We start from the raw sequence: 19,323 nt of genomic DNA, 5'->3' as shown, positions 1-19,323 counted from the left end.
GTGTGTTTGTGTGTATGCAGTTGTGATTGCTTGGGTCTCTTTGTAATGCACTTCTTAAAGCCAGTTTGACCCCAGTTTGATTCCCCTATCCCAGACGCCGACCCCAGTGGCTTGACCGGGCTCAGACAGGACACTGACCTATGAATCATGGGTATTATAGTCTTGAGTCCCAGTCTATAGCGCTACTACAGCCAATCCCTGTCGACCTCTCGCCCTGTGCCACTCAAGTCCCCATGTCGGTCAGAGGGAAGAGAATGGACTAAAAAGCCAAACTCTGCCCTGTAGGTCTAAGGCTGCAGCCTATTTATGCTTCCATATACTCCGACTCCTCAGGAGTTTGCTTGTACTCTTGCCCTTGACACTGACTGAATAAATAAACCAGAAGCAGCGGCAGCTTGAAAGCTCGCTGAAACAAAAATGTCATTTTGAAACATTGGCCAAATATTTCCTTAATATTGACCGTTGGGCTGCTGATTAGAAGGCATCTGAGAAAAGGTAGAGAGAATACAAATGCTAGCTTGTTGTCATTTTGTTATTCAGCATACCACTTACACCTGTCTATTCCACTCAGATTTACATTAATTTACTCCTGTGAAAGGGCGGGAGGTCAATTTAGATGCAACATTAGGACACACAGACACACCCTTTCTCGCTCTCGGTTTTCTTGTCTCGTTTTTTCTCTTTTTTCTCTCACATGCAAACGATCACACGCATATGCAGCACATTCCCAAGACGCATCAGCATGCGGACAGCGGCACTGCCGTCCCACCAAGCAGCAGGAAGTGAGGTCATAATGAGAGTCGGGTCAATATGTTCATTAACCCCTGTAGCGTGTCTACATTATAGGAACATCAATAGAGCAGGTCTGACTCATCACAGTGTCTATCAGACCAAAGAAACTCGCAGCGGTTTGTCAAGCCAACAGTGAAAACACGACTTGATGCTGACACTTTGAGAGCTCACAGCAACATGAAAGAATTGGGAAAAAACAGGATGAATGAAGCGCTTGGATAGAGAGAGAGCTTTTTTAAAATGGGATTATTTGTTGTGCAATGTGACAGCAGTCAGCAACATTGACATGGCATGGCAAGGCATAGCAGGCAGGCTTTTTTTAATCTAAAAACAGAGACAAATATTTTATATGACAGTCAGATAAACCTTAAATGCTAACTGGTAAACTACAAACTAATCTGGCTTCTGTACTATGTAAATCCCCAAATAGTCCATTACATTTTAAGCTTTCCTGCCTTACATTTTTTCACTTTCAGCTACAGAAAAATGAATTTTGTGTCCACTGGAAAACCCAAATAACTGTCATATTGGCGAGAGTCTGAAACTCCTGCACACTGTCTCTTTAAACGATGAGACATTCTACAGTTTTGCTCTTATTGATGGAAAGACCAAAAGCAACAATGTGTTAGTCTAGCGCTGTTTGCTTTAATTTTGTTTGCATTTGTGACACGCAGCCGTTGAGCATTAGTTCTTGGATGTTTTTATTTGGAGATTCCAGGTTGGTGAAAGTAGGCCGTCTTCTAAACAAAACATATACCCGGGTGTAAAAAAAAAAGTATGTTTTTTTATATTGTGCTTATTTTTTGTCAGAGATTGTGAATAAAAAATGTAGATGCCCGATAACTACTTCCTTAACCTCTGTGCTGCAGTTACACCTACATCCCAGGTGGCCCATGTATTATTTTCTTGACTAAAACCAGAAGTGGTGAAGGGCCACGGTTAGCAGGATGAAAAAATGTCTGTCTTTGAACGAGCACAAAGCTCTTGTTAGTGGGGAAACATACTTGTTGCTTTGGATCTTTTCATGGTCTTGTAAACAGTAAGAAAAAAAAATGCCTGAACTCAGCGAAAAAAGACTTACAGTATAGGATGCCTGAATGGCTGTTGTGCTGTGACAGTGACTTGAAATACACTGCTGTGTCTGGTGGCCATGAGGTGATAACACAGGAGACGCCACTTCTGCTTTAGTCAGCTCCTGTTTGTTTTTCATGAGCGGTTATCTCCTGTCACAGCCCCTATTTTTCATTAGCCCACAACTACATTCTTGTTGACTCCTAACCTCTTCCCAACCTCAGCCTCAGCCCAGAGCCTGCACGATGCCTCACCCTTACCTTGCCAGAATCAGGGCTCACATAGAGGTCAGAGCTGGACTGGATTGGACAGGATGGCTGTCTGTCAAAGAGGCGGTCCAATACCTCGATCTGCTGTGGCGAGAATAGCTCCCCTCTCATCTGCTTCCTGAGGAAGTCCCGCCCACTGTGGCCGTGTCCATTGGCCAGCGGTGACTCCTGCAAACCTGCACAGAGAGGACAGGAGAAAGGAGAGGGGTTAGACAGGCTGTAAATGTAGAATTTTTAAGAGAGGAATGATAACTGAAAGGGAGAGGAAATGAGCAAGATAAAAGGAAGCTGTTGTGAGTCTGGTTTGTGTTATGGACGGAAAACCCAGACAGACAGCGATAGAGGAATGAAGAGAGTAGTGAAAGCGTGTGTTGACAATATAAATCACTAAGACAGATGTGGAGAAAGAAGTTAGTGGACTCAAATGAACTCCAGTGAACTGATTTAAGACTGAGCGACTTCATAGATTGTGGAGGCTCAGAGAAAATGGTATACAAATGCAATCCATTACCAAGCATACGCTGTCTCTCCCTCTTGATCTCTAAAAAGTACACTCTCTCCTCTCATATATACACACTTGTCCGTCCCCTCTCGTCGTATCACACATACACACACATCCACACAAATATATATTGCCGCGGTATCAGTATTAGACTGTGAGCTCTCGTATCCTGCAGTTATTGCAAGGCTGAGGGACTGAACGAGACAATTATAAGAACTCTGAAGAGTCGCGGCCCACAAATGATTAGAGAAGAGAGAACGAGAGAAAAAGATAAAGAGAAAAAGGGGATGAGGGTGAAAATCCCCACTATAGAGCCAATTCAGCGTTCCAAACCACTCCTGAGAGCCTATTTTAGTCCTGGGGGTCACTGTGTGTTTAGTGTGTGTATGTGCGTGAATGTGTGTCCAGGGTAGTGATATGACAGACAGGTGGAGAGGGGGGAGGGGACTTCAAATATATATATATATATTTTTCCATTTGGACTGAAAATACAGATTCATTTGCACCAGACTAGTTCTAATGATAAAAAAAAAAACTGAAGAAAGACAGAAAAAACTGTCGGTCTTACCGTATTTAACCTCAAGGGATGATTCAAATTCTGTAGTTGTGGATAACTTTTAATACCACTACATAGTTACTGAGACCTGTGCTACTGCAGGGGAGACTAAATTCTTTTTATAAAGGTTAGAGTGTTTGTTAAAATGTAGTATTTCAGATTTAATGACTTCAAAACTACAGAAACAGCTTTTGGGTGTGTTTTGCTAATCTGATTGTATAAGTCAGTGAGAATTTTAAAATACTTCTTATTTCATTTATGAGCCGGAAACATTTTGCCTAATGACTTTGTGGTCTTATTTACTAGTTTTAAAGTTTAAATTGTATTCATTTTGTTAAATAGTTGTTTCCCATTTGAGTAAAATAGATGATAAATCAGAGTATAATTCACTTTGTAATTAACAAGTAACTGAGATTTCAGCTGAGGACTGAGCTGAGACAGTATAGTAGTTTCCCCTTTAACATAGTTTTACTTAATCTTATTCATTCTTTATTTGTTCTAGTCACATTCCTAAAAACATAATCTAAAAAAGGTTTTACGACGTAAGTAAGAATTACTGGTTTAAAGCAAAGATGCGGCGGGTTTTAAGTAAGCAAGTTTAGCTAGATTACGTTGAGGAAAATAAAGTGTTTTGTGAGTACACCTGAGGAGTCAGAATTAATTGATCCTTTGTACAAGATAAGAGGATTATGTAAGTGTACATTTTACATCCACAGTAGCTGAATAAGGAAACTGACAGTTTTTTGGCAAAGTTGTTTGGGTTTGTTTTGGGTTTTTTTTTCACTTTTTTGTTGTTTTGGTTCATTATTTAAGTGATCTCTGTGCACATCCAAGAGTGACAGGCAGAACTAAGGCTATGTTAAAACATTTGGTAGATTAGTATATGGCACTGTGACGATATACAGGGTTAGCACTTCTCCTCTAAGCAGGAGGTTCTGGGTTTTAAGTTGTTGTTGGGCTGTGGCCTTTCTGTGTGAAGCTTGTGTGATCTTAATGTGGCTGGATGGATTTTTTTCCATAGTCTAAAAAGTTTAAGGTTAAACTGGCTATAGGTGTGAGTGCAAATGCACCAGGATAGACTAAAAACCTTTCCTGGATGGATGGATGGATGGATGGATGGATGGATTACAGTCACAGAGTTGTATAACGGTACCAAAGCTGGTTGCGAAATGTTTGCTTACAGTTTGATGTGTGTTAGCTAAATTTCAAAAGTTGATAAAAAGGATCAGTCTTGGCCATCTTGGCACAACCTGTGGCTTTGGATCCATTCAAAGACTTCTAGCAAACCTTTAAATCTTCAGACTGTATCTAGCTCATACTACAGTGCTGTGACACTCACTAAACCTCGCTCTACATCTTCAGTACACAAAACCCTCTCGCACAAACAGAGGTTTGATCATAATCTCTCTCTCTCACACACACACACATATACAGATGCTGGGAGTAGTGTGAGTGTATGGTCCAGGTCTCTGGTGACAGACCAATCAGGGTGAGAGATAAAGCCAGTATGATGCTTTAGCCTGGTAACCCAAGGCAACCCATTTAATCCCACCGGCCAGTCCCCATGATGGAATTCAATTGATCAATCATGTAGCTCTGATGGCACCATTTCAGCCAGCTTATTGCTTTCTGCTTTCTCTCTGTTGCACACACAAACTCTCTCATATGCGCGCGCACACACACACACCCACACACAAATGCACCCTGAAAGACTGACCTGTGTCTGTCATGGTGGAGCACCCACAAAGAACCAGTGAAAGACAGAACGGGGGAGATGACAGAACCTGCTGTAATCGAGCAGTAAGAACAAAGCTTTTACTTATGATAATCAATATTGTCCATTCATCTGTATGAACTTGTGTAGAGGTGTGTGTGTGTGTGTGTGTGTGTGTGTGTGTGTGTGTGTGTGTGTGTGTGTGTGTGTGTGTGTTTCTTGAGGTGTGCATGCATGGGCCTTGGTATGGATGTGATTGAGGCTGTGACTGTGGGTGGGTGGGTAGCTTGATATCCGGCTGGTCTCATTGTATCCATGGATGGGTAAAGAAACTCATTGCCGTGACGGGTTAAATCCTATTCACTGTTGGATGCGCGTGCGCACACACACACACACAAACACACACACACACAGCTGCCTCTATCTCTGTGATTCAGTCTCAGAAGGGAAGCGCTTCTCTTCCCTCTTTTTCAGAGCAGAACAAAACAAACAATGAGCCCTTATTGTTCTCTCCTTTCTGCCTTTTTCCTCTCTCTTCCGCCTTCTCTGTCTCTCTCTCTCTTTCTCCCTCCCTCCTGCCTCTCTTGCTCCTTCTCCATCACCGTCTTCTTCCATAACAGCCGGCTGCTGCCATTTTTCCCAAGAATCCAGAAGCAGTTGAATTATTAAATCCAAATACCCTAAAGAATTAGATGAGTTGTCGCATATTTGTCTGTTTCCCTGCATGCCAGTGTGCTCCTTTTTGCTCTTGACACAGATAATCATGCTGATAGCCCAAGTGTCACAAGTCTGACCTCACAGCTCCAGCTCTTCCCTGCATGTGTGTGTGTAATGATTTTTTTTTGTCTGTGAGAGTGTGTATGTGCCTGATCCAAACTCTAGAGATCAAAGTTTTTGTGAGCCGGGAAGAGCTACGCACGAAGGGCGACGATCCCCTCCCTCCACCCTGCATCTCTTGCTCACTCCCAGCATCTTTTATTTGGTAAGCTGCCTCATGTCACAGTGGATGCACAAGGGGGTGAGAGGTCAATCTGGCATTCTGGGTAAATGCCATTGAAACTATTTGTTGTTGGTGCAAGAGAGTATTTTGAAAAATGTGCATGACTTTAAAATGCTGAGAGTGGATTTCCCCTCACAGATTTGAGGAAGAAAAAAACAGCACTCCCTTTAGTGACCGGCCCACCTGTCCTGGACTCATGCATGTTGGATGCTTGCACACACACACACAGCAGCAACAGCAGCAGCTTCAATGTGTAAAGTGAATAGGTTAAGGTACAATAGTCCCCTTTTGGCCCCAGAAGTCAAGTTCTTCCATTCACACCCATTCATCTCCTTTCTGGCCCCAGTCACCCCCAACTTCCCCTCACTTTGGCTGGGGGCACAGGTCACCACAGGGTTTTACCCCCACAAACTCCTCCTACCAACACACAGGAACACATACATACACAACACAAGCTACTGATCCCTCCTTCCTGTGTTCACATGCACAGCAGCTGTTTGATATGCTCATGACTAACAGAAGTTTCCATTGCACACGTTGACGTCCTTACAAGCACCCACAGCAGATATGATATGCAATGACATGATATAAAAAACAGCAATTTCATCACAACAAACTAAGCATCATTTCACTCATACTGCGCACCTTGCAACAGATTAGGATGGCCAGACCACCTCAGCACCAGAACTACTGATTTATGCTTTACCAGTTTTAAAAGTCAATGGCCTGGAGAACACATTCTAATGTAGATGTGTTTTTAGCAAATCGAGGGGGCAATATTGTTGACCAGATGGCAACAGTTCAATTGAGGAGACAGTGGGGTGCCTCTTGTGAGCCAGAATATCATTTGCTTTATTTATACCTCTGTCTCTGTAGATACATTCCATAATTGAAAACATAATATTTTCCACAACACATTTAATTCCAAGAGGAAACACAATCTGCTGTAGGAATTGAGATGCTGTGGACACCAGGGAGTGTGGAGTTCAACAACATGTAGCTAAATAATTGGTGGAGGCACAAAATGAGTCGGTACCAAGTTAAAATTCAACTTCATGGGGGGTGATTGAGAGAGACAGATGCAAAGAATACCACTGACTGATATGAGAATTATGGGAAGAAGAGGTTTACCTACACTAGCAAACAGCTTGTCAGCTACAAAACAATGGATGAAGCACTCCGTATGTTGGTACAGTTTACTGGCCATATTGGCAGAGTAGCAGGCGATGTACTGGGACAGAATATTTTCAGTAACAACTTGTTTTTTGTGGTCAAAAGTATTTTTTGTTCTGTTTATGTGGTCGCTCCACATGCTCCAGTACAAGCTTATGGTTTAAGCACATTGCGAAGCAATTTTTTAGCTAGTTATACTGGTTTCTGAGCAGGGTTAGTGGATTTAATCATTAGGAAAAGGTTTAACTTCTCACAGCAGTTTAGGAAAGAGTCAACGGGCGCTGTTAATCCTCTCTGTCACGTAGGAGGCTCACTAAGAGTATGGGCTGCATATGTAATAAAATGCCTGTTTATTAAGCATGCAGACCATGCCGCCTTAGGATCATCAGAGGATTCAGCTAACATTAACCTGCTGTAATAAATGAATTAATAAATAAAAATAAGAACTGCAGTGGGTTTGGCGATTTTTTAACACAAAAAATCAGGAAAATTGTAACAGATGTAGGAAAATAACACAAAGTAATCTCACGGTCTTATTGTTTTGCAGAATTTCACTTCCAGCCAGTGAACTGACTCAAGGCTCTGCGTCGAAAGACATCAGTTCATTGGCTCCAATCCGCCACCCCCCCCAAAAAAAACCCAAAAGCCCACCTCACTAAAAAATAGGCCACAGCACAGTATGGTATCACTATTCGAAATATATCTGAGAGAAACACTGCTTTGCATTCTGAACTACACAAACTGTCACATTGCTGTATGTGTGATATATCCACCTGTACAAAGAGAGACAGACAAAGTCAACGAAAGAGCCTTGGTGATGTCCGGTGTGTCACTGTAGTGTACTGTGGGTTTATGCCTTCCTTCTCCGTGTGTAAGAATGTCTGCAAAGACAGGCATATGGCCGTGACTGCGTCGTGAGAAGCTTGCCTTATTGTTTGCCTGTGTATGTGTTTGTCTGTCCATGTCTGTGCATGCTGTTCCCCCTGTCGCCCCTTGCTGTGTGTGTGTGTCATTATCCAGCGGGGGCTGCTCTAATGGAAGCTGTGATTAGCAATGCTGTTAATTAGACCACAGAGCCAACCGCGCAGACCTCTGGCACAGAAACGCTGCAGATAAAACACACAAGCCAAACGTGACACGGAGAGACATAATGCTCGAATGACGCTTTCTGAATGCTTCAATGAAACGAGAAGTGATACAATGTTTCGATTCAAACTGTGAAATGGAAAGTCCAGCGGCAGTCATAGAAAACCGGCAGACAGACCACACATGTAGCACATGGTGTAGTGTGTCATGCACATAAAGAACAAAGTGAAACAATAATACTGCTAATTAGGCTACAGATAGTTTCCTTCAGCAACAGATCTGACTGCAGAGTTTCTGCTGAAGACAATACAGCACAGAATGGGGTGGATTAATATTTCATATTATTTATGTCAAAGAGGCATGGATGAAATCAGTGAGAGACCAGTTTCACTGTGGCCATTCAGACTTATGATCACTGTCACAGGTGAATCTGTTAATCTTTCATTCTTTACTCTGTCAGTGAGCCAAAATGTGGACATGACAATCACTGTGCTTTGTGCAAGTGCTCTGATCTTATTCAAGAGCAGCAACTAAAATCAGAGTTCCGTCAAACTTAGTGTAAAATTTAACCGAATATATCTGAAAAATTTGAATTTGAATTGTTTCTCTTCGGTTCTGTTGCGCAGATATCATGCATGCACATCAAGGTAAGTCAAGGTGTGCATGCGAGATAACTTAATGAATGCGAAATGTGGAAAATGTGAAGGAAAATTGGCATTTTACGTTTGTTTCAAGTGTTAATGTGAGAAAAGGCGGTTTCCTCATCGTGTGGGTTCTTTGTCTGCCCCAGTTTTTAAAGTCTAGAGTGTCTCAAGCTTCACCGGGAGTTTAAGCCTGTTTTTAGAACACTATGTCACATTTTGCTTTTATGCATACACCAAATCTTCTACCTCAACCTTAACTTTGTAACGTATTTTGACTTTTTGTGGAGTTGCAACAGAAAGACGGAGGAAAACCCAACCAGCGGATGATCACTGAACAGGATGATAGTGCAATTTGTTGTTATTTTTGAGTGAGCTAAAACCTCATTTATCAATGGACAAACTGTTCACATAGCAAGTCAAACTTTGATCCAGTGCATCAACGATATATGTGTATGTCTCTATGTCTGCATTGGGTCTAAAGTCTTTGTGCTCTACTGATGGGTAAGTGGGCTGTATCCGAGCATATCAAGGTGCACCTGGGATTCACCTGGAACCTGCTGGAGTGTTCTGAAAATTCATCAGCAGTGGGAAAAAGGATCCCACACTGTATCTGTGTGTGTGTGTGTGTGTGTGTGTGTGTGTGTGTCAGGGAGAGAGAGAGCGAAATAGCCCCCAGTGGCATTCTGTCACCCCCTCTCGCTCCGACATCTGGTCCTGTCTCATTTACCGTAGGAGACCGTCTGTGTGATGGCTTTTTAATGCCACTGACACCCCCCCCCCCCCCCCCCCCCCCCCCCAACACACACACACACACACACACACACACACACACTCACAATCAGGCAAAAACGTGGAGGCATATCAGCGTACACAAATATATACATGCAGTACGTATGAGCACATACACAAGCTCGCATATACATTAGCATGCAACATTGATCAAGAAGTATATGATCAATAGTGCATGCATAGGCTGGCCTCTCGGGTTGCTATCCCATGAAACACTGTTAGTAAATAAATCTGCGTTCCTCAATGAAGATGTTTTATTCACATCACCCGTTGCTGTTGCTCGTGTGTTAGATTCTCGTGTGCCTTGTGCATCCACCAGGAGAAATTAGCAAAGTGGGACATATACAAAGCATAACTGTTTGCTCACCTTCATCCCTCTTCCTCTTGCCTACATCAGCAGCTGAGCTGATACCCAGAATGCCGCTGATGGAGTACGAGGAGCCGGCCGAGTCGCTGGTCACTGCTGAGACCTGTGTGGCTGGCACGGACGTTGCTGCAGAGAGATCACATGACAATGCCAACACTTTAAAGGATATACTGAGAAAGCAAAAGAACACCCAAAAAACACATGACTGAAATGAGGACTTACTTAATCTCAGTGTCGTATTGTAAAATAAAATGGGGAAAACACAACACATTTATTGTGTTATGTGGACACTCGCTCTTGTAAGCTGTCCGATTTTGTTAAAAAGGCATAAGGCCTTAAATGACTCTTTAACCCACTGAAGCTTTTGCTTTCATAAAAAAAATTTAAAGAAAATAAAGCATAAAGAACTGCAAAGTGAGTGTAGCTTGTCCTACTATAAAGAAAAGCATTATTTAAAATGTTCATGGTTTTACTTTATGATCACATCTCAGATATAAAGATAAGAAAAAGAAGACAGCAAAGTGTTTTATGAATTTCTGGCTGTTGCTGAAATATCACAGAATGCATATTTTAATGTAATGTGTCACAAAACTCTATAAACACTCACCAAAATTAATTAAACCACAATATATTTGCATATGTCTTTTGATCTCATTTGAAAGCACCAATATTTAATTGAAAATAAACAGTAAGCTATAGTTTTTGTGCACAAAACTCTTTCTGAGAAATTCTTCTGTGTCTGTGTGCGGATGCTTTTCAGGCTTGAAGAACAACAATCAAGTGTCCTTATTCATATATTTGTGGCATAAACCTCAGCATGATTGCCACACAATGTAAATCTTAATTATTCTTCCTTTAAAAAAAATCAATAAAAGTCCATTTTATCTCTCTAAATTTCACTCGGTCGTATCGGCTAAATTGAAACTAAAGGAAAAGACACAAAAGACCAGCCTCTGTTAGTGTTTTGCTCTTTGTTGTCTCTTCCTTTAATCTTGCCCCTGGAGGAGACAAGTTCTTTGCCGGGTGACACAGCGACATACTTGTCACCGCTTCAGTAACACGCACACACACACACATGCATCCTGCAACCTCCTGACACGCAGGCACAGGCTTAAACATACAGTCGCTCACTTCTTGGTCCCTTATCTGTACCCCTGTAAGCGGACGTGGGGCTGAGTGACAGTATGGTATCCCAGGAGGGACAGAAAGGTGTGGAGACAGACATACTAATCCCCTCTCCCAGCAGACCCCCCAAACAGAGAAAGACAAGACTGAAATGGGAATAAAGAAGAAGGAGGGGGGGAAAAAAGCAGGTAAACCAGAGGATCAAAGTCCCTTCAAGCCGTTACTCTTTCGCTAACGACAAGGAGAGTATAATGAATGCATATCCCTCCTTTTCCCATCACTTGATTTAGCACTTCAATTATCTGATTTTCCTTTCTCTTTCTTTTCACTCTTTTTTTTATCAGAACGTAACGCTTTTATTCTGCAAATCCAAATGTTCAATTTTCCGCCTGGGAGTGGGACCCATTTATCTGTGTAATCTGTAAGCGTGTGCATGTGTGTCTCACTGCATCTAGGGGGTGTGTGTGTATGTGTGTGTGTGTCGCTTAAATGTGAGTAAAAGGCAGGAGTCAGGGAGCAGTGTGTGTGAAATTAATTTAGATTAATAGACAATGTGCGATTATGAAGATATGAGAGACTCTGAAACACAATCCACTGCAGGGCAAAGTGAGGAAGAGAGAGAAAGGCTATCGTATCTGTGTGTACGCTGCGATATTCATCGAATAAAAGGAAATAATGTTTCAGCCATAGATGCCACAGATATAGTCTTTCAGTCTCTAACAGGATAATTAACTGTATACTGAGGTTACGGGTCCTTTATTAAAAATATATAATGAGAACCGTCTGATAAGTCCTTTAATATTTGTCAGGTTTTGGATCTCGTCCAGCTGCACTTAACATAATTTTAACTCATGCTAATCGAAACTAAAGCAAAAGTTTACCTGTTGCTAATATACTCAAACTTATTTTCAAACTACTATGTTGCTCAAACAAAACACACCTGAATTAATCTGACAAAGGGGGCAGAAAGCTATGCATCCTTCCCCACCAAACCCTGCTTGTAGCAATATGGATGAAAAAAAATGTATTTATGAATATGCATAGTGTAAAGTTTGGTGCATAGGTCACAAGAAGCTCATTAACCTAAATAAGTAATAGTGCTGGACTTGTTATAATGTGTTTATCGTTCAATTTTTTGTAATTTGGCGATGTAACTGAGAAACCATAAATATGATCTTTTCTAGCCCTGAGAGTGTGCCTCACCCGGTGCAACCTCACTTTGAACTTGAATATCATTGTAAATAATCGATTTCCAGTCATAACCTCCAATAATCAAAGATTTAAATGCTTGCCAGTGTTGCTAATCTAGTACCCATTTGAGAAGGAACTGATAAAGAAATGCAAAAGTTCTCTAATACTGTGATATTACAATGACTTGAGCATTTTTGTTGACTTATTTATGAAACAGCTATATTTAGGATTATATGGTTTCACACCATGGATCCCTTTGATTGTTGTTATTAGGAGTATTGTACGTCTTAATAGTTACATTGTACACTACTGCAATAATGTTACAAGTGTGCTTTCGGTTAAAGACGTCATAGCGGATGGGCCAAGAACATGAAAGCTTAAAATGTAACTACCATTTTATATCCAGCCGGTCACCTTTGTTTGATCGTACCCTACCTTACTCGTTCTTCAGTCAGCTCTAGGTTTGCCCAAAAAGGCTAAATTAACCTGACCATCACACAAAACTCTGGTAAAAAAGAAACAAACCCTAAACATACTTCTTAAATGGAAAATGACAATCTAAAGCTGACTGTAAGGATGCAATGTAGATTTTAACTTTGTGGCACATAGCATCGCACACTGTCTTCACACAGGTCCAGAAACTCTAATGTTTTCTTGTTCAGCACAGAGGATCCTCTCCGGAGAGATTTACACAAAAACACTTCTTTTGTTAAAAAAAAAAAAAAAATTGGCTTTGATGGCTGGAAACAGGATTTTCGAGCAGCGACCTACCTAGGTTGTGAGCCGACACTGAGCCCGTTTGACCAGGCTGCTGCTGAACCTTAGTCCGGATGATCCTGCAGGAGGAGAGAGGGGATATTAGTGTGTGTGAAGTGGTTTGTGTGAGTGTGTGTGAGAGAGATCCTGAGTGACAGAGAGAACATGACCATCGTGGGAGCAAAACTGTGTATATGTGTGTGTGCATGTGTGTCTGTGTGTGTGTGTGAAGTGGCTGAGGCAGGCTGACATGGCAGAGGGGCCTCACACTTCCTGCTTGGCTGCTCATGCAAGCCTTTTCTTCCTCTTTCCTTTCCTTTTTCTTCCTTTCCTCCCCTTTTTTCCTCTCCTCTCATTTCCTTTTCTCCCTTTTCCTTTCTTTCCTTTCCTTTTGTGTCTGTTTCTTTCCTTACCCCCACACACCTTCCTTCCCTTTTGTCTGCCTCTTTTGCTCACTCCTTCTCTCTCTTATTTCACCATCCCTCCCTCTCTCTCTCTGCTTCTATGCTCAGGGGAAAGGGTTGTCATTGTACCATCGTGTTGAACCACTGAGCTGCAGCCACTTCATACATATGGAGACTGGGGCCTCTTTACTATTCTCTTTTCCACTCCCAGACTCACACACAGGCGCACACACACACATAAAACACAGAGTATTATATTGCTCTGAGCTCTACCAGTACGCTGTACCTGTTGCTATACGCCCAAACTCAAACAAACATACACAAAGCATGCAGACTGTCGTACCTGTTAATGGAGCTGACGCTGGGAACACTGTCGTTGTCACAAACTCTCTCTGCTAGGAGCCTGTCCCGGATCTCCCAGGCAAACATGGTGGGGTTTTGGCGTTTGTAATCGGCGATTTTGTCGACCACTTTTGGTGTAGCAACCTTTGGTTTGGATCCCCCAATTACCCCGGGGCGGATACTGCCCGTTTCATAGTACCTGCCAATTAAAAGACACTTGCATTGATCATACGGGGAGGAACGAGAGGACAAGTTATTGAAATCATTTGGATTATGAAATCTGCAAATTCTGTTTTAAGTTCTTTTATTTTTTTTATGCATACAGCTCCTTATTAAAATTTATCAAATCTAAACCTGAAAAAAAAAGGCCGGGTTTAGTTTAACCACATCTGAAAATATTTCATGATTATAGGCAACTGTGCAAAAATGTTTCCATCTGAATCTGAACGTGCATTTTTTAAAAGCATGAGGTTGGTGCTTTTCTATACTTTCCTCATTTTCTCAAATATACATCAACAGGTGTAGAGTCAGATCTCGAGGCTCTTTACAGCACGAGGACAGTGAATAAACTAACACAGAGTCCAACAGTGTGGCTTTTTTTCTGTGTTTTCAACAGCGAATGGACAACAATGTAGGTCAGTGGCAGAGAGGAAAAGGATACAAATGTGAAGGATTTTTAAAAAATCATTTTCTCATATCGGTGTCCTTATCCTTTAACTCCTCTTCTTTCACTTATTGAAGCTGAAAAGCGGCCCGGTCATTTCTGTGACAGCATCAAAAATGCTAAAATAATTATTCAGAGTTCTGTTTCACTACTAAATCGAGCAGAAAGGGAATCTGGACTCCAAACAACCCAGATATAACATAAAGCAGCTTTCTGCTTTACTGCCTCTTTACTTCACCTCTCTTGGTGGTGGTTTGAACATTCCTCCACTTGGAGTCAGCTATTTTCCCTTCAAGCTCTCCAACAGAGGAATGACCTTCCCTCCTGTGGTCAGGACTTATTTCCGGATTACACACCAAACATCGTACATGCTCCTCCTGTCTAAGGTCTTTTTTCCACCCACAATAGACAGCTACTCTTTTTTCCCCCCCCGAGTCTGTCATGTTGCCATGTCGATTAAAATAGTTTTTGTGGCCTGTAAATCTTCTTACTGTCCAAATTTTTGATCACTTGTGATTCTTGTCCTAATTTGCTTAATTTGAGCTATGAAATGGGTGTGATTATTTGCTAATCCTCAATCAGCTGCATCTTTTTTTTTATTTAATTTGAATTTAAAACAGAATTTTTTATTTGGGTATTTCTGACAATTGAAGCTCCGTCTTGGTTTGGGCTGATCTTTTGAATGTGGTGAGGAATCACATCGCATAAAACAGGGAAGATCTCAAAAACAGCTTCAATGCTCATGCACTGCATGGACTTATGAATATTGCATTGCTCAGATTGCAATGAATGTTTGGCCCAAAGGTGGCTCATATCTGCCCACATGTGAATTCAGTCACAGTTCTCCTTAGAATGAGCCAGATGCCAGTTGTGTCATAACTTTTGGGATATTTTTGGCTACATGATACTTTCCAGGGATGTACCTACCCAGCAGCTGTGGAAAGTACCCCAGATGAGGTCCAAATGTGTCTGTCATATAGGCTTAAAATCCTCTTTAACCAAAAAGGATCTGTATTAAATCAAAATATTGCAGTGGAAATATTTCCTCTTGAAAGCACCTTGAAGATTTAATGACTGCACTGTGTATTTATAATCTGTGTCTAATGCCTGGATAGTTTGGATCAAAGACTTTCTATTTAATCAGCAGAGAAAACGGTCACACCGGTCAGACATGCTAGTCAAATATACTGCAAATTCTAGATACACATCTTTCTGTATATTTGATCCTTTTTTTTAGTTTTCTTTATTTCTGTTTTATTTTGTATCTTTGACTGATTTCCTCAGCTCCTTCTCGCAAGCAGAGACTCAGCTCTCGCTGGGATACACCTTGTTAAATCAAGGCGCGCTAAAACCCTCACTGCCAGTTACATAATGTTGCCGATTTCGCTGCAGATGTCAGAGTCAGCTGAAAGGCTAAATGCAATAAGCTCAAACACCTGTCACGCAACATTTTTAGGGCCTGACTCGTCCCGCGATCGGCTTCTGTTCTCTTAAGCAATTTCACGTTATTACGCAGAGGCAGGAAGAGGATGGCACTGACACACACACACGTGCACACGGGGCGCACTCACACAACCGTTTCATGTCCACCATGGCTATTTCATGAATGTATTTGCATGCAGAAGGGGCATGGGGGGACAGGGGGTGGGAGGACAGCAAATGCGCTACACAGCTTGCAGAAAAAAGGGGGGATGCTGTGTGTGGATGCAAGCTGTCAGTCAGTCTTAAACCTGCTGCTGCTCTTCTCTCTCACTCTCTCTCTCCACTGTACGGTAGAGTAATCCTTTCCGTGAAGATGCGAGTTCCTGTAAATGTGCACTTCCTTGTCTTTCTTTCAGTGTGTGTGTGTGTGTGTGTGTGTGCGTGCGTGTGTGTGTGTGTGTGTGCGTGTGTGTGTGCGAGGGCGCGCACGTGTGTGTGTTCCGCATTTTTGACTATTCACAGCTGGAGTATAAACACAGCTAAAGGAAAAACAATCTATTTTCAAATGGAAAACTATTTAAATTATTCACAGCTGAATCATTGGTGAATAAACGAGCGTAGTTATTGATATCTGCACAACGATGAGCCAATACACACACACACAAACACACACAAACACACACACAGGGTGGTAGAGTTGGTGTTTTTGTTCTGCTGGCACCAGAGAGAGAGAGAGGAGAGGATAAAACAACCCTCCCTCCCTCCTTCCATCCCTCGATCCCCTCCCCTCCTCCCCCCTCACGGTAACGCTTCAGTGAGTTGAACGGCCAGGAAAGGGGAGAGAGAGAGAGAAAGAGAGAGATAGAGAGAGAAAGACGGAAAGAGTGAGACAGAGAAAGAGAGGCATGGGAGAACAATGAGCAACACATTTTTTGATATAGCTGAGGGTCGCTGTAGCTAATCCTTCCCCTCCGTCCTCACAAATGGTCTCTCTGTCTCTCATTCGTTTTTCTTTTTCCTGCACTCGTCTTCTTTAACACGCCTTTTCCCTTTTGATTGTGTCCCTTGTTCATGTCTTTCTCCCATTCTCCATCTCCCTCTGTCTTTTTTTTCTTTTTTTTGGTGCAGAAATATGGTGCCACTTTCATTTTGATGCTAATTCCAAAAAGTGATGAATCTTTTCCCTTTTGTCCCCCTTTCTTCTCTGAGGGACGAAACGAACAGGGATTTACTCTTGAATTTAGCTTTGAAAAGGCAGAGGGAGAGACAGAAAGAGAGAGAAAAGGGGGAGGGAAGAGAGACACAGAAATATAGAGGGGGGGGGGGGGGGTTGGACAAAAAAAATACAGGATATAAGGAGAGGGGAGAGGAAGGTGAAAAGCAAGAAAAGAGCAGAGAATAGAGTGAGAGAAGTAAGAGGCAGAGTGAAAATGGAGGCACTTTGGAAAACGCAGCTCGCGCATGTGAAGGAACTGAAGAACACAGCAGAACTGACACTAAAGGAGTCAGTATGACCTTACAGGAGCTTCAGTTTGACACACACTGAACCAGCCTGTGTGTGTTCTTTTCACCTGATGATAGAAACTAACCAGAAAAACAAAAATAAATCCAACAAGTAAAGGTGAAGATACTTGGTCTTCCACTGCATACTTTAAAGATTAACTTATTGTGAAAAGGGATCCTTTAAAGTACTGAATGAGGAGGATGATGTGTGTCCTCACCCCAGAACACACACGAGTGTAGGTGCTTGTCGTCTTCTTACCTGCCCAGTATCTTGCTGACACATCCATGGCTGACTCGTAACTGGCGTGAGATGTCGCACGGCCGAACCCCCTGATGGGCAAGTTCTACTATTCGCTGGCGAACTACATCTGGGAGGGGTCTGCCATTTACAAACACACCTCCAAGCTGGTTCACGCCACCATGTCCTAGAAGAGAATGAGAATTTGAGATGGGCAAGAAGCCAATGAGGAACAACAGAAAGAAATGCATAAAAAATTGCACTGAAATCAAAGCTAATCGTGAAATCTAACTCGATGTGCAACAAAAAAGGACTCGGTGGAAATTAATTACAAAATCCTCTAATTTCCTCTGATTATATTCTTGATACATGACAGACAGTTGGATAGGCAAGAGTCAAAGATCTTGGATGTAACTTTTTCAACACAATCAAACATACAAATTGATCCATTATCCTTATACTCACATATCAAAGACTGATCAAGACTTGGTTCAAGTTTAAGGTCAAAACAATATCAGACAGAAGAACTCAAAAACTTAGCAGCTTCACTGTATAAAGTAGCAGCAAAAACCAGCTTTTTTAAGGGCATTTCAGACAATCTTTACACCTCACATCAGCACTAGGGTAGTCTAGTCTGCAGCACAGCAGTTAGAGTCTACTTCCTCTATTTTGGTAAAAGGTCAATTGATTGGTTCATATATAGTGCTCAGTGAGCTTTATTTTAATACTATCACTTCTCATTCAGTAAATTGATGCTGGGTCTGTGCCATTAACAGCTTCTTTCTGTACATTTACATTTGTTTGCCTGAGAAATAGTTTCTTCAGCAACACTTTCTAGGCTACAGTCCCACAGCTGTCGGCCCTTGGCTTAGCTGGAGTTAATTTACTATCTCAAATACATCTGTTTTCTCTCCTGCCTGTGATTTATCCTGCTCAGCATAATAATACTATTCCAAAGTGCAAACTTTGCCCAATTTCACCAGGGGCAGGCTAAGCAAAGATTTTGAGTAAATGAAGGGATTTTAATTAATTATTGACCAAGGCCTTGCCTTGGCCCCTTAGCGAAAGACACCGCTAATATTCCCTCTGAGGGATGAAGGGATGAAAGTATAAGGAAATGAATGAAAGACAGCAAAAACAGAATAGAAGAAAAGACGAGCTGAACCTTTGCATAATTGAATAAACTTCTTCTGTAGCCATAAGTCACAGAAAATCACAGCTGTCTATTAGAAAGTTGCATAAACAGATTTAAACAGCAGCCACAACCAACAAGGGCAAAACTGCAAAGGAGCGTAATTTATATATACACGTGATCTGTGTCCATCTAGTTTCTTTCAGCTTTCCTATAGTAGAACGTATCCAAGCTTCTACTGACTGGATATACATTCTGAGCAGGTCAGCAGCATATCACAGAAGATGCACTTAAACAGACTACAACATTTATACATTTGTAAACACCACGCTGTGAGACCCACATGAGCCGGGCCAGGTCAGAATCCAGGAATTTGAGGTGAATGATTTAACCACAGCATCCACCAACAGAAATGCTGCATGTGAGCAGAAAACAGTAAGAAAGATCAGGACTGGTTCCCCAATCTTTTTAAACATGTATATACTGTATGTGTATATGTTTCCCTCCAAAGGCGAAGTTTATATGAAATAGAATTTTTTTTTTCAACCATTTAATCCACTGGCTTTTGTATTACCATAGTGAT

General features: G+C 41.8%; 1 protein-coding gene across 4 annotated transcripts in view; it reads right to left on the bottom strand.

The window, feature by feature from the left end:
* pax5 (paired box 5) overlaps positions 1-19,323 on the bottom strand; it is a 56,633-nt gene that overhangs the window by 23,826 nt on the left and 13,484 nt on the right. For 2 of the 4 annotated variants that reach the window (XM_013275688.3, XM_025908199.1), the window contains exons 2-6: positions 17,630-17,795; positions 13,783-13,980; positions 13,051-13,115; positions 9,964-10,089; positions 2,208-2,308 (exon numbers count right to left, since the gene is read on the bottom strand). In XM_013275688.3, the coding sequence (XP_013131142.1) occupies positions 2,208-2,308; positions 9,964-10,089; positions 13,051-13,115; positions 13,783-13,980; positions 17,630-17,795 (656 nt within the window). Of the gene's footprint in view, positions 1-2,123; positions 2,309-9,963; positions 10,090-13,050; positions 13,116-13,782; positions 13,981-17,629; positions 17,796-19,323 lie in introns of all 4 variants that reach the window. The other 2 variants (XM_005456847.4, XM_025908198.1) reach the window with 1 other exon arrangement.

Source organism: Oreochromis niloticus, linkage group LG6 (genome assembly GCF_001858045.2).
Source record: "Oreochromis niloticus isolate F11D_XX linkage group LG6, O_niloticus_UMD_NMBU, whole genome shotgun sequence".
NCBI classification, from domain to species: domain Eukaryota; kingdom Metazoa; phylum Chordata; class Actinopteri; order Cichliformes; family Cichlidae; genus Oreochromis; species Oreochromis niloticus.
This window is presented reverse-complemented; position numbering and strand designations above follow the sequence as displayed.